Consider the following 16,532-nt stretch of genomic DNA (forward strand, 5'->3'; position numbering starts at 1 on the left):
TTCCGATTGGTCTCAAAAGGCAATATGCATAACTAGGCACCAAGGGAAACCTTCATATGAAATTTGAGAAAGATCCCTTCAGTACTTTCTCAGAAATAGCGATAACAAACTTCAATTGTCAAAATCCAAGATGGCTGCCTGTCGGCCATGTTGTTTTCCGATTGGTCACAAAATGCAATATGCATAACTAGGCACCAAGGGGAACCTACATATGAAATTTGAGAAAGATCCCTTCAGTACTTTCTCAGAAATAGCGATAACAAGAATTGTTTACGGACGGAGGGACGGACGGAGGGACGGACGGACGACGGACCACGGACGCAGGGCGATTTGAATAGCCCACCATCTGATGATGGTGGGCTAAAAATTTAAATATATCTGAATCGTGTCTAAACTTTTATCTTTAAATCATTTAAATCTAAAACAAGCTGTAATTTACATGTCTCAACTTAACATTTGAATAAAACAAGGTGTACTGGGGTATATCCTTTGATTCTTTTTTAAATCTTTTGTTTTTTATTACCTTCACCATGCTTTTCTTCTATATTTAGTCTGGTATTTTACCATGTATAAACAAATAGGCCAGGAGGGCCTGCATCTGTCACCTGGATATTTCAGTAATCATGGCAAAATGATTTATATTACAATTATTTTTCCACCCTTTTGCTGTATCTTCCAACTATGGTTTATACCAAATGTGGACCAAATTCTGTCATTCTTCAAGAATAAAGAATTTTTTTTTTTTGCATATTTCCCATATTAGGCTCCATCTCTCCGGCCCCAAGGAATCCACACCCTCCGTTTATACGGCATTAGATTTCCTTTGCCAATAAAAAGATTGAATTTCATCAAAATCCATTCAGTTGTTCCAGACTAGTAGGGATTTAAAGGATTTACCTCATTTACCCCTATTGGGCCCTTCTCTCTGGCCCTAAAGGAGCCACACCCTCTGTTTATACAATATTAGATCTCCTTTGCCAAATAATTTATCAATATTATGATATCAAACAAGCTATGCTTTAGTTCATAATAAACATGACATTTTTGTGGTCAGATTATACCTAACCGGTAAGTAATGTATCCACTCCTGTTGATTCCACTGTAACTATACATGTATATAATCTACAATGAGTCAATCTTCTGGCCTCATTATATTACAGGACATGCCAATTTTTTAACCATTAATGTTCTTTAACACTCCATTGCAATTTGTGACACAATAAATAAAGCATTCCAAACATTTATATTAGACTCCCAATCAAATCAATGCTAACCAATTTATACCTTGAAGAAAATCATGGCAAATGGACCATGTATATAGTATGTTTTATGTATTGAAAGACATACATATACAAATATTTATATTTCCACTCAATTCAGACTCAATGAACCTACCACAGTTAACTCGAGTCATTTTTCAATGAACTATATCAAGTCCGGCATAGGAATACATTTGTCGAGCTTGGACTATATTTTTTTAATTCCTTTTCAAAAGTGATCATATTTATATGAAATAAATTCCTTTAAAACTAATATTTGTTTTAATTCGCTATTAAATTTGTTTACGAAAGAAATCCTAAAAGTATTAACCATATGTAGACGAAGAGTGATGACGTACATTTCGTTAAGTTCTGTGGTAGACTTGCACAAGTCCCTATTTGTCAAAGACAAAATATTATACAAAATATCAAAAAAATATAAATATAAGGATTGAATAAAGTTATGTTGAGGTTTATACCCCCATACACCTCAACATAACATTATTCAATCCTTAAATGTACATGTAATTGAGTGTTCCTAGTGGAATGTTCAGGTCAATTCAGACTCGGCTCATGTTGAAATCAGTTGGTAAAAGACAAACTGAAGAAAAAGGCAGTGAACAGCTAGGGCCAGTTTCATCACTATTTCTTAATTCAAATTTTCCGAAGAAAAGCATTCCCGAATTTAAGGAAGATCTTTTCCTGTAAATTTTGCAATGTTTTCCAATAGAAGTTCGGGAAATACTCTTCTTTCTCACCGTCAGGTAGGTGAAGCGCTTTTGCTTTACAAAGTCTTGTATAATTATCTATTTTCTATATATATATAATGTATATAAATAAAAATATTTCCTGAACTTTTGATACTTTTTAACTATAAATTATTCCATTAAACTATGAATGACTACTTAAATTATTACAATGATGTGTGTATGAGTGTATGTGCAAGTGTTACAAATAACCCTAATTATATAGTTCTATTGTTCAATTTGTCAAGAAAAATTCTATCAATATTATTTTATCAAAATGTCATTTATGTGGGAGAAGACTGATATAGGCAAAGCCTGTTGTCAAATCCCTTTGTACTATAACATCTTGTATAATAAAATTTGTTGAAATGAAAAGTTCGGGAACTTTGATGAATCCAGGGCCAATTCATACATTAATATATTTGTGTTTGTGGGATTCTGGATTATGATATGTCTGACTGATCGATGACTTACCAGATATTCCTCTGTGCCATAGATTGATGTAAACTCTTCCTCCTCATCAACTTTTTTTGCAGCTCCAAAATCTGTCAGTTTGTAGATGGAACTGAAAACAACAATTGAGACTTTGTTTTAATATTTGTTTTTCTTTAAAACTAAAGAAATAAAGAACAAGATAGCCACATAAAATGATCAAATTATTACAAAGACTTACAGCAGGGAGAATAATTCACTTTAACAATGGAGGAGTAACAAAAGAAAGAAAGAAAGAAAGAAAGAAAGAAAGAAAGAAAGAAAGGTGATTCTTGTAGCCCCCCCCCCCCCCCCCAAACTTCGTTGCAGGGGGTATAAAAAAACTTCAAGTACAGTGGATTGCATTTTAATATCCAACATCCTGTTTACTCAGCATTTTTCATTATTGGTCAGATGTTCAAGGATTTCCCCTCAAGTGAAAGATATGTGCGACATTCCTGTTTACATAATGATAAAGCTGTTATACATAATAAATTGTAACACTTCATGACAACAATATAAAACAAGAGATCCCAGAGGGATCTTGGCGCCCACCATTGAATGTTCTTCATAGGTTCCATGTCAGATTGATCTTTTCTCTACTTTTCTCTTCTTCTAAGTCTTACTAATCTGTGTAAATTCAGAAGAAACCTCTAGTACTTTTCAAACAAGGGAAACCTATATATAAAAGTTAAGATTAAGGCACCAAAGGGAACCTATATATGGAATTTGAGAAAGATTCCTTCAGTACTTTCTGAGAAATAGCGATAACAAACTTCAATTGTCAAAATCCAAGATGGCTGCCTATCGGCCATGTTGTTTTCCGATTGCTCTCAAAATACAATATGCATAACTAGGCACCTTGGGGAACCTACATATGAAATTTCAGGAAGATCCCTTCATTAGTTTCTTAGAAATAGCAATAACCAGTTTCAATTTTCGAAATCCAAGATGGCTGCCTGTCGGCCATGTTGTTTTCTGATTAGTCTCAAAATACAATATGCATAACCAGGCACCAAGGGGAACCTACATATGAAATTTCAGGAAGATCCCTTCAGTGCTTTCTGAGAATTATCGATAACAAACTTCAATGGTCAAAATCCAAGATGGCTGCCTGTCGGCCATGTTGTTTTCCGATCAGTCCCAAAATGCTATATGCATTACTAGGCACCAAGGGGAACCTACTTATGAAATTTGAGAAAGATCCCTTCAGTACTTTCTCAGAAATAGCGATAACAAACTTCAATTGTCAAAATCCAAGATGGCTGCCTGACGGCCATCTTGTTTTCCGATCGGTCCCAAAATGCTATATGCATAACAAGGCACCAAGAGGAACCTACATATGAAATTTGAGAAAGATTCCTTCAGTACTTTCTCAGAAATAGCGATAACAAACTTCAATGGTCAAAATCCAAGATGGCTGCCTGTCGGCCATGTTGTTTTCCGATCGGTCCCAAAATGCAATATGCATAACTAGGCACCAAGGGGAACCTACATATGAAATTTGAGAAAGATCCCTTCGGTACTTTCTCAGAAATAGCGATAACAAACTTCAATGGTCAAAATCCAAGATGGCTGCCTGTCGGCCATGTTGTTTTCCGATCGGTCCCAAAATGCAATATGCATAACTAGGCACCAAGGGGAACCTACATATGAAATTTGAGAAAGATCCCTTCAGTACTTTCTGAGGATTAGCGATAACAAGAATTGTTTACGAACGGACGGACGGACGGACGGACGGACGGACGGAGGGAGGGAGGGACGGACGGACCACGGACCACGGACGCAGGGCGATTTGAATAGCCCACCATCTGATGATGGTGGGCTAAAAATAAATAAAAATGAATCACTTGACTATGCAGGAGGTCTGTCAGCTGTGAGATGTTATAAACTCCTTTAATATCATGCTGTTTTAATTCCTTTTACTATCAAGCGGTTTCCTCCTCTTTGTATATAGACTACATATACATTGTCAAATGTATACATGTGATAAAATCATGTTTACATTAAATACTACATATTATTAATTACATATTATATAGTTTAATTTGTATCCTGTGATATTGAATAGAAAATGTTTACATCATAATTATAATAATAGTACATTGTATATGATTTAAAAAAGAAAAGATTTTTGTGAAAATATTATAGAAACATTTCTTACTTTCGATAATCATAAAAAAAAAATACTGGTATGTTTGCCCATATATATAGATGAAATACATTATTATTAAAAAATAAATGTGACATTTGAAGCTCATAATGGTGCGGGTCCATCTTTAACCAATTTCCTGTAACAGATGCTAAAGCAGGGTAGCCAAATATATAGCATAGCTTTAATATGTATTTTCTCAATTATTTCTAATTGGTTCATTATTGCTACATGTTGACAAAACTGAAGTGCTGGTTATAGATTTACACCTTGAAATAATGTAAGCATAAATTCAATTAGTCCCTAGAATGATGTAATGTACATGGCATTTGTGGAATTTTCTAAAATCTGCAGACTGGAACATGTTTTTCAAAAAAAACATGCAAGAACTGCACGATTATAAACAATGAGCCTGTTTAAAGTTTCATGTTTAAAGATTTAAATAAACAAAATTGCTCAGTTATCTCCTATTCGTGATCAGCATGCTTGTACCTGCATGATCTTTCTTTCTTAACTAATGTTTCAGATAAGGGTATGAAATATCTTCAAAATAACCTAGCGTGTCACAAGGGTCTAATACAGTTTCCTACATAAAGCTGCATGATATCTTTGTACATGTACACACACCATATTGATTTGATCTATAGACACAAAATATAATAATTCACCATATCACTATACATATGCAGTTCACTGATACTGTCTAAAATCTCCATCTATAGAGGATCTTTAGTTTATATGGCTTGCAAAGCTGTAATTACATGTACATCTAATTTGTAAATAATTGGTGGACCAGGTGTCACTGATGTTGGAAAATACCGGATCTCCAACAAAGGGTGTCTCAGTTTTAGAATTTCATACTTCAACACTAAAAATCCATTATTTACAATCTGAAAACATAAAAACTGGGGGTATCAATAAATACAGGTTTTTGTGTCCTGATTTACTGGAAATCATGGTTGCACAGCTGTTGTTATTATGCAATTTCCTGCATAGTGTCAAATGTCATGGTAAACTGTTAATGCACATTTCAATTCAACTGTCTTCTCCTTAAAGATAACAAAACATATGACACCACTTCTATACAGTACTTGCACGTCAGACACTCATACAATTATCAAGCATGTACAAACTTGAGCATTATCTAGTATCATTCAATTTCTTGGAAAGAAAGTCTTCTGAGAAATGAAAAAAAAAAGCTAAACAAATTATCCAATCACATATCTACATGTGTTTGAATGTAGGAGTCACAAAATTATCAAAAATTCTTTATTCAGGAAATCGCAGAAGACTTCTGTAAGGGTTAACATAAAATTTGCACTTCATCTAAAATTTGTAACAGTAATAATTATTTTTTTGTGGATGTACCAGGTATATGTATCAATTTAATTACCAGCAGGGCTAGAAGTCCAAGTGACCACTGAATACTAATAGTCTGATATGTAATAAGTGAGAAAATATCAATGGAATGACTTCTTCATAGAACATTTCAACATACAACAGCATTTTACATTATATGCTTCAGTGATCATGAGACAGCACTAGTATAAAGTCTGTATCAGTTCCCACCCATCACAAAGAGTCCAAGAAGTTCATAACACAGCCTCCCCATGGACCCAAACATTTATAACATCCATGCAGTTCCCACGCAGGGGAGGCTGTCCTTACATGACCATACATGCATAGCTGTTGATAGGATGTTAAACAATACCCCAGCAGAACATCCTAAAGAGTGAGTGTGTTGGCAAAAATGTTTGCTATATTGTTTTTTTTATTTTGACCTCTTATCAAAGTCTGTGGGTACTAAGGCTGCATATGCCAACCTATTAACACATGGATCATGTTAAAGTTACTGAGGTAGTTTTTATTTTATTTGGGATAGTTTCTAGTTGAATATGATAAATAACATGTTTTAAACATGTTATCTTCAACAGGAAGCATCGCATTGCATTTTAAACAAAGGTCACAACCATAATTTGTACGATAAAAGATGCCTTTCATCATCCACATTTGGAGAAATGATTATGTCAAAACTCAATACCACAGACACACATTTGTGGGTGAAAACATGACGTGGAGATTTTAAAAACGGACATCCTGTAGACAAAGAGGAAAACCACCTATAAATCAGATATGACATAAACTCAGTGAAATGACCACAAAACATTATACAAATGAGAAACTGATAAGACAAATTTTCATTACGTTATAAAATTTCATCCTATAACCTAGTCACGATTGAATATTTAAAGAGCATAGTTTTACACTCTACCTTTTCTGCAGACTAATTATGTAACTTTTCAACATATGGATGAAAATGTACTATTCTGGTATAAGTTACAGGACTAACTGTATTTATCCAATAAATCCAAGGGGACCAACACATTACAGTGACTCTGGTCTCTTATACTGAATTTGAAACAATATTGATGATCTTATTACCTGGTATCCGTGGGCTTTTATTGTTGGATAAATACGGTATGTAAATTACTGCACATATGTATACCGGATGGAGAACTTCTTTGTAGTTGTGAAGTCAAGCGTAACGATGATCTAGTAAACGATCCCTCTCTGCACTTAAACAGGGATGAACAACTTCACAGTTATGAAGTCAAGCATTCCCCAATACAGTGAATGCACTTTTTATATGATGCACATATAGTCACGAAGTATTATCAATGTCTAGACTGCAAATTTCCTGGTTGGTGCACAACCGTTCTCATATCACAACTATACCAAGTCATCGTCTCTTCACTAACTGGATCTGCTCATTTCCATGAGGCCATTGGTACATTGCTGGGGTACAGCTGTTATGTGTAGTTAGGAATTAGTGTATTGGTTTGAGATTTACACACATGACACAATACAGGAGCTCACACTTGCATTTAATTTCAGACTAGATGTAATCTTGTTCCTTGTTTAGTTTTGACTTTTAGCAAGGCATCAATACGCATCGACATTATCTTTATACACAGAGTCTTGCTCAGGTCATCAATGATAATCATTTTGACTTAAGGGTATGAATGTAACTTTACTTGAAGGTGACCTGGACTTCAGATGTCTAGACGAACATGAAACCAATTGAGCTACCGGACCTCCACAAGGTCATGTCAAGATGTAACTGTATCAAGGTTGATATCTTATACCATAACCAATGTATTGATGTTTAAAAATAGTTTGATACAGAGGTCAAAGTCCTAAATATTCATTTAATAAAATTCATTTTAAAATGTTGATAAAATGACTTAAAATACTATTTATTTACAACAATATTAATGGAACTTCTAACAAATAAATTAAATGTTATATTCTAAGATTTTAAGTTTTTTCCACCCATTACAGATAAGTCCTTTTTATCTCTGTTTGCAAAACTATTGAATTTTGAAGGAGAGTTTATCCATTATTACATTGTGGGAAAAATAACATGGCCCATTATCGATCTCAAAAACCTGAAAAAAGGACAAATTTTCTTGTTAAAGGTCTTTTGTTTCTATTCTGTGCACTATATATAGATCCTTTGTGCTTAATGCATAGTAAAACTTGTTTCTATGAACCTCTGTGCGTCATTCAAGACAATCCCTGCCGCACTTGCCACACCTACCATTTATTGACACAATATTGAATATTTTCACCTTTCAGTGTGTACAATTACGCACATATTATCTTTAATTTAACATGGCTTACGTACATGTTCTATGAAAGGTATCGGGGCCCATATTGACGTCACTTTAAAGCAGTCATATCGCCCACATAATATTATATCCGGTAATTATCAAATTTCACATACAAAATGTATATGTTAATTCATTTTGCCTCCATATGTCAATTTCTTTCTTCACCTACTTTATTTGGACAGTGTATTGTCCAGCTTGACCAGGAAAATACTATCCCATAAATAGGCCTGTCTTAAAGCTATAGTTAAAAGAGACACAATAATTATTTAAAGGCAGGTGACACTAAACACGACCAAATAATGTGTGAAAATTACACACCATTGCCGGGAAAGATTCTAGTACCCAGACTGTGAATTTTATTTTCATTTCAACAATGACTTTGTCAACAATCAAATATTTTCTTTAGTTTTATAGGAAGTTTGATTTTACATTCATCAAGCTGTTATTGAGATAAAAAAAAACATAAGTTCATATGGTTCAGTTATAAAGAAAGCAAAACAGGACATAATGAACAAAAAGTAGCCAGGCTTTCCTCCAAAAGTACTAATTATAAATATAAGTATGCAGGGTATTGAGTAGAGTGAAGACTTCTCCATTTCTTCTTTGATAACATTCCCACAATTTATTTTACCCCCTGAAGATATCTTGGGATATTGTTTACATTTTCTCTATTTATGGCAGACTGTTACTGTTACACCGTTTTTCTTTGGCTATTTTTTGTTCACATCAGAACATAAGATTTTCTACTGCATTATGGGATTCGGGAGCATATATGGGTGCCTGTTATTGCATGTTATATCTTCATCCAGATCAGTCATGAATTTAAATCTATATTTATGTAACTTTATATTTTTCAGAACCAGCATTTTGTGAGACTTAATTTTGGACATAGACAATCTTCAATTTGCACTTTGTTCAATTTAATCTGAAAATTGTTATTTGTTTCGGTTGTGACCACCTTTAACACTTCGAGCAGAGAGCAGTAATGACATAGGAACAACTTTTAAAGACTTGCATGTCTGACAGACCTTTGTCAGGGCTGATCCCAAACCCTTCAACTCTTGGACCTATGCTCATCGATAAGGCCAGAAATGACGCACTGTCTCAAAAAGGAATTAAAAAAAGACATATACAGTAGCTAGAAAAAAAGGAGGTTAAGAAAAAGTAGTGTTTAGGAGGAATGAATTGAGTTTTGGTCTCTTTCGTGTCCCCATGTTAAAAAGTTCATACTTGTTACTGCTTCACAGGGATATTGATAAGGGGGCATTAAAAAGGTTTCACAACAACTTCCACTCTTTTTTTTTTTTTTTAAGTATGCGAGAAAAATAATCAAACATGGGCCTGTAGGACGTGCTGGCCAGCCAAACTCTTACACGAGAGTTGAGATATCCCTGACCACAGAACAGGCCCATGTAAGATTCTATTAATCCAAACTTCTGTAGAGGGTTCGATAGTGCCATCATAGAGTATATAGTGGTAACAGCAGGCATAGGTTTCCCTCAATCCCTAAAGTACAGGGGTGTGTTTCATTTCCATTCCATCACTGAAGCTATCAAGGTCCAATAGCTTAGGCAAATTGTAGTGACACCACATCATTTAAATTCAAGTGCATGAAGCCAGGGAATGGATAACCTTATAATATCACCTCTATTTTAATTTTCTTTTCAAGGCTATGTAATATAATATACACTATATACATTCAACAGCCACTGCCCTTCCTGAAATCTGAGAACGCAATACATGTACTCTACTTTTTACATAGGATATATTTATATTGCACATTTAGCAGCATTAAATAATTCTTATTTTCAAGATTTAAAGGTATAAGGGTCACCTGCCCACCCATGTGGCTTTTCTTTGGGTATTCCCATTTCCTCCCACAGTAAGACCCCTCACGCACGTCATCCATGCTAACAAGACTGAACAAATAGAAGTTGGCATCACTTGTTTCGCGATTGTTGTAAAATAAATAAATTTTATATCATATCAATTTTGTACAAAGGAATCCATAAAAATAAATAATGGCCAGCTGAATATACAACAACAGAAAGATTGTAAGACAGCAACTAAGATTGACCAGAAAGGCAGTCACAACCAACCACTGTTAATATAATGTTTGAAATAAGCCCAAGGCTACTCTACCATGTACAACTAATTTTCAGATACTTGAACCTTAATCTGACCTGATAAAACATTTCCCAACAAGTATTCCATCACCATCGTTAAGGCATCCAGCTCTACAAATTCTAAATTAGAATTTTCTATTTTGAATTACAATCCCCTTGATCTCTGACCTGTCAGAAGACCTCAAATGCAATCAAAAGAAAGGACAGTCCGACTTTGAAAAAAGGAAGCTGAATTAGGCCATGCTATCACTTTGTTTTACATTCAACATTGAATACTTAGAAGTCAAGACACTTTGATGAGAAATATTTATGTGTTAATGATATAACAAAAATCATCCCTACCTGCCATCGTCATCAATGAATTTCATGATGTTGCCTGGTTTGATGTCTCGATGTATGATTCCGTTTTGTTTAAGATAGTGCATGCCGTGAGCTGAAACATAATGAACCATTGTACTTAAAAACTAAAAATATCTTCTGATATGAAAACATTTCACAGCTGCAGTAACTTAATGAACTTTAAATATCTTTAAAATTTTAAGATGACCTTCAAATCTGACCGGTATCTTAATCTTAATCCTAGAAAACCTTGATGATTTCTATGGCCTTCAGTAGATCTTTATGAGTATGTGTTTGATTTGCATTGCTGACAAATAAACCTTGAGGCTCAAAACATTAGCAGCTGTCTGCCATTATTAATAAATGCTATAAGGAAATTCACACAACAGTCTGCTTATAACTTTTTCCTAGGGACCATGAAAAACTCACCGATACTCTCTACTTTTACACTAACTGTCTTGATGTAAGTAATACTTACCAATATCATTAAGGACTCGCAGAAATTCTTCTTCAGGAAATCCAAAAGCATTTTCAGGTTTATCAAGTTGTGTAAAGACACTTCCTGCACGGCAATACTCCATACCCAACACATGAATTCCTGAGGACTGTAATATCAACACAAAAAAATATCTAAATCAGGTGTTTGTATTGCTTTATATCTAAATGTTTTGTTAGTGTAAATATCAACACACAAAAAATATCTAAATGTATTGTTTGTGTAAATATTACCACAAAAAAATTATCTTGATGTATTGTTATTCCCAAAAATCTATCTCAATGCCTATCTAATGACAGAAAAGGAAAATGGCAAAAATTAATAAAAAAAATCCAACCTACACGACATGCATACATTATCAGACTTTTTTTCTTTAAAAATAAAAAAAGACATATATCAATTACAATGGTCCATCAGTCAGACTTTTGCTTTATTTTAACCATGTCCAATTAAAAAGATCTTTTACTATAAATTTTAGGAAGCACATCATTTGCTTTAAACATTAGAATTGTTTTGATTTTAATCATTTTCCCCTTTTACAACTAAAGCTTTTGAGTATAGAATTAAATTTTTGTTTCTTAATTATGATATTTGTTACAGACATTGAACTTTGTAGGGATTGTGAAGCACACATACTTATATAATACGTACATATTACACTATTTTATTGTCCATTGTTTTATTGTCCATTGTAAAATCATTGACCTTTACACGCATTTACAGAATATATATATTGGCCTCTTATATAATTGCAACGTATATAATTATATATAAGTATCACATGATCTTGAGTTTTAAAATCTAAAAAAAAAAAAAAGGTTTGTCCGACAGACAGAAACAGACTATTAGAGAACTTTATATATAACTACTGTAACATTCAGTGCTAATTATCAATTAATAATGTGTGTGAAACATAAAGTTTATCTGTTTAGAATTGTGTTTTACCATAACTTACATCAACATCAATTCCAAAGATGCGTATGACATTTTTGTGATTTAGACTTGTAACAATATCCAACTCTCTCCTGGGTACTGATGAATGATGGAATGTGACACGATCGTGAAATACTTTAACAGCACATCCTTCGCCATTATCCTGAAAAATTTAGAACAAAAAATAATCAAACATTACCAACCGGCAACTATCCTCAACACCTTAAAGCATTGTACACAAAGGACTTAATAGTTCCTTCTATTCCACATGCATTACAGGTACTGTTGAAGGTAAAAGTGAAAAAAAAAGAAAAAAAAAAGAGAAAAAGATACAAATATCACTTGTTTTGTCAAAATTGAAGGAAGAAATTATATCAACTTATTTATATCAATCAGTCTTGTTGGCTTAGATGGAAGCATACAAGACAAGATGATAAAGCTGAAGAAAACTCAGGTGATCTGGCAGGTATTTCTAATGGTGGATGGGAACATCAAACTAGTTTTCGAGAAGAAGTGCCACCTGATCACCCTTCATGCCATATTCTCGCAAAGCTATATTCTAAAATTATGGTATATTTTCATAATGCTATATTCTAGTAATGCTATAAATAATGCTATACATATCTATTAGTGCTATATTCTAGTAATGCTATGTTCCAGTAATGCTATATGCTAGTAATGCTATATTCTAGAAATGCTATATTCTAGCTTATCTTGTATAAATGTTCCTGAAGACATGTAGACTTTAATTAATATTAGAGTTAACACTGTGTTGGCATTAATTATGTGTTTGTTATCCAGCAAGCTGTACAAGTTAATTAATGGAAATGTTATGCTGCAGACAATGAATGGTTGAGAATTTGGCAATCGATGATAACAATATTTAAATATTATCTAACAACAATCTCTAATTAAATATCTTTTATATATAGCATAACCTTATTGTCTATTGCCTTGATTAACCATGCAAAAATTGGTGCCTTGATTAACCATGCAAAAATTGGTGTGTAAAAATTTAATGTGATTTAAAACAATCAATGTAAATTAAATCTACCAACCTTTCTAATAGCCTTATGTACAACAGCCGTTGCTCCACGCCCTAGTACATCTTCAATGTTCCACAAATACTTTTCTGAGTTCTTCCAGGCACTTTTGGTGCCATAGGACATCTACACATGAAAAATAAAAGCAAAGTGAGCAGGGGCTCACATAGATATAACTCCCTTCCTCCATCACCAATACAAGACACCCAAAAGGAATCTTGGGAACTTTATTGGTTCTAAGTCAGACTGATCTTCTGTCTACTTTTCCTTTCTTTCTTCTTTCTTAATATTCTGATTACATGAACAATTCGGACCTACATGTGAAGTCTGATGTCAACAGATGAATATCCCTCTAGTACTTTTCAAGAAATTGCGATAACAGACTTGATAGTTTAGTTTAAACATATTCTATTGTATCATAAAACTAATATACAAAGGGATCGGGCACAAGTTTTGCAACTTATATAAAGCTCTTTCCCAAAAACAGTGTACAACACAAATATTTACACAAGATGACATTATACTGTACATAAAGTGATTTTATTTTGAAAATGTGAGTTTAAGAAGAGTATAGAGATAGGGTGATAATTAGAGGCAAACGGAGGCAGAGAATTTAGAAGTCTCCTTCATTTACAACTTAATTTACAAATTTTGAAGAATAATAAGAACATTTTTAACAAGAAAGTTTTAAAATATTATTTTTAGACAGAGTGAGTGATCTTTCTCGACTCAGCTGACATTACACTATTCTAAAGTATGGAATAGTGTAAAGACTTGATAGGGGAAATATAGCAAATTCATTAGAATGCAACTTATATTCCATGGTTGGTTTGCAAGATCCCATGAATACCTACATAACATGACCATATGCATATTGCAGTGTCACTCATAAATGATTTAAACAGATCTAGACTTACCGAATGAAATACTAGAACCTGAAGACATGCTTGACAAGGATATGTACAAATCCGACAAGGATATGTACAAATCCTTGCCAACCATGCCGGTACTTAGGTAACCATCTTTATGTTTTTCTGCTTTGTTAACTGCATAGATCTGAAATGAAAATAACAAAATGTCAAATAAAGGGTCATATGCATCATTTCTCGACATTTTTCACTTTAATATGCAACACTAAAATACACAATAACACATTTTTGATGGTTTTTAGATTGTATAGTAGATATCTACGTACAAATTGTACGTATACGATATAAGATATCATTATGACAATCCAGTGTTGTTTCTTGGTTCAATCAGTATTAATTCTTTAAATGCCCGGTAAAATATCAAAATTAAAGATTAACTTAGTTATCCAAAAACATATATGGATAGTAAAATTCTTTCTCTTTAAAGAAGTAGTCGCTATTTATAACTATAATGACTATACAGTACCAAACTGACAAAAAACATTATTTTTGATAAACACAAAGCTGTCTCGCAAAAAGGGTGTTTCGACTTTCCAAATTATCAAATGGGATTTGAAGAATGGATACAAAAATAAAGCTTGTTGTTAATTTAGTACATGATGAAAAGATATGCTACATTTCACATATTGACCTAATAAATAAGCGATAAACAGCACCACAGAATCGACCGCCGATATAACCGGAAATAAAGAAAACAAAGTAAATAAAACTCGGCTTCCTCATGATCGGTGAATACGGAACTTTAAAGAACAAAATAAAAGTTCATTTTCCACTGTCAGTATCAGATGAAAAAAAAAACTAAATAAAGAAAACAACAATAACAAAAAACAAAATAAAAACAACTGTGACAGAATTTTTCAATTTCAATAACGATCTAGACTATGTGAAGGTTTGAGTGAACAAGAGTCCCAAAAGGGCAATATTTGAAATAGAGAAGAAAAAGACGAGGTAGTAAAGCATAAAGGGCGTTGCATTGATTTGCGATACCGAGAAATCACGAAACAATGAGAATTAAAGTGTGTTAACGTTGTTGATATTATGTAGTAAAAGTCTTTACACCAGTCTTTTTCGGCATAGCCGTATCCTATTCTTTTGTCCCAGGATATGACTCGACAGGTGGCGATACTGGTCAAAATGAAGTAAGTGATTGGTCAATGTAGCGGGAAATGCAAAATGCAGATATGCAGTTAAAAACGAAACAAAGTTAAGATCGAATGCAAGCTGAATAAGTGAAAATATCTTTCAAATGACACATTAATAAAATTATAATCCCGATTCAAATGCAGTCTTATTATCACCGAAAATGATTCAAACTGATATAATTTTAACTAGAAATTGTCATGGACAATTTGACGGGCTTTTCACTATTTAGCATAAATGACCTAAAGGCTTGGTATTTCCAAACATAAAAAACTATTTTAGAACACTTGATAGGTCATCCACATTCTAGTTTTGATTAATCTGGCATCTGAGATATAACATTTCAACAAAGGAGTGGACGAAGGGAAATAACTCGTACAGCCTTGTACGAGTTATCTCCCCTCGTCCAACTAACGTTATATCTCAGATGCCATTATATATCAGATTATTATTTTATCCCAACAGAAGAAGGATTTAAAAGAATAAGCTATAATTACCTTATTGAGGCCAGACCAACTACCGAATGTATTTATACAAAATCTGTCCCCTTCGCTCAAGGATGCCTACGGCCAAATCCTTTCATTCCGAATTTGGTAACATTGTACTAAGTCGTTCATGACTAATTATCGATTTTCATCAAAAAAAAAGTTGACAGACGGACGTTATAAGCTTACCGGCCCTTGGGCTATGTGAGCTAAAGGTAACACGGGCCCTCCCTACGATGGCCGATAGCGGCCGTACATATAATACACCTAGTTATACATAGATATGTACCAAATGACAAGTTTTATTATGTACATTTAAAACTTTCGAAAAGAAAATATGTATAGAATGGAAAATGTACAGAATGAATTATGTAAAAATAATATTTTCAAAAAGAAAATATGTACAGAATTGTTAATGTACATAAAACAATCCTGAAAGAATGTATTGTATGGAATGCTCCGGAGCATTGTCGGCCATCGTAGATAACACGATTTAAGCGCTGGTTTGTCAACTGAGCGTTTGTCTCACACTTATAGCAGGTGATATAATCACTGACACCCTCGTGGTAAAATCCACAGGAAGTTGATATGGGGTTTAACGAAGCTTACAATTTCCATGAAAAAACGTTATCAACCGATCAAAAGTTTTATTTGTACATAATTAATGTTCATTCCATACATTTGTAATTCTTTACATATTTTCTTTTTGAAAGTTTTAAATGTACTTAATGAAACTTGT

General features: G+C 33.4%; 1 protein-coding gene across 1 annotated transcript in view; it reads right to left on the bottom strand.

The window, feature by feature from the left end:
- The window catches only part of LOC117330617 (serine/threonine-protein kinase TBK1-like), a 35,153-nt gene extending 20,320 nt beyond the window's left edge, over positions 1 to 14,833 (bottom strand). Inside the window, exons 1-7 of the mRNA XM_033889043.1 lie at positions 14,800 to 14,833; positions 14,157 to 14,295; positions 13,255 to 13,365; positions 12,219 to 12,359; positions 11,246 to 11,372; positions 10,771 to 10,861; positions 2,480 to 2,570 (exon numbers count right to left, since the gene is read on the bottom strand). Coding sequence (XP_033744934.1) covers positions 2,480 to 2,570; positions 10,771 to 10,861; positions 11,246 to 11,372; positions 12,219 to 12,359; positions 13,255 to 13,365 — 561 coding nt within the window. The 5' untranslated portion in view covers positions 14,157 to 14,295; positions 14,800 to 14,833. The remainder of the gene's footprint in view (positions 1 to 2,479; positions 2,571 to 10,770; positions 10,862 to 11,245; positions 11,373 to 12,218; positions 12,360 to 13,254; positions 13,366 to 14,156; positions 14,296 to 14,799) is intronic.
- Positions 14,834 to 16,532: the final 1,699 nt, after the last annotated feature.

This window comes from Pecten maximus, chromosome 7 (assembly GCF_902652985.1).
Source record: "Pecten maximus chromosome 7, xPecMax1.1, whole genome shotgun sequence".
NCBI lineage: Eukaryota > Metazoa > Mollusca > Bivalvia > Pectinida > Pectinidae > Pecten > Pecten maximus.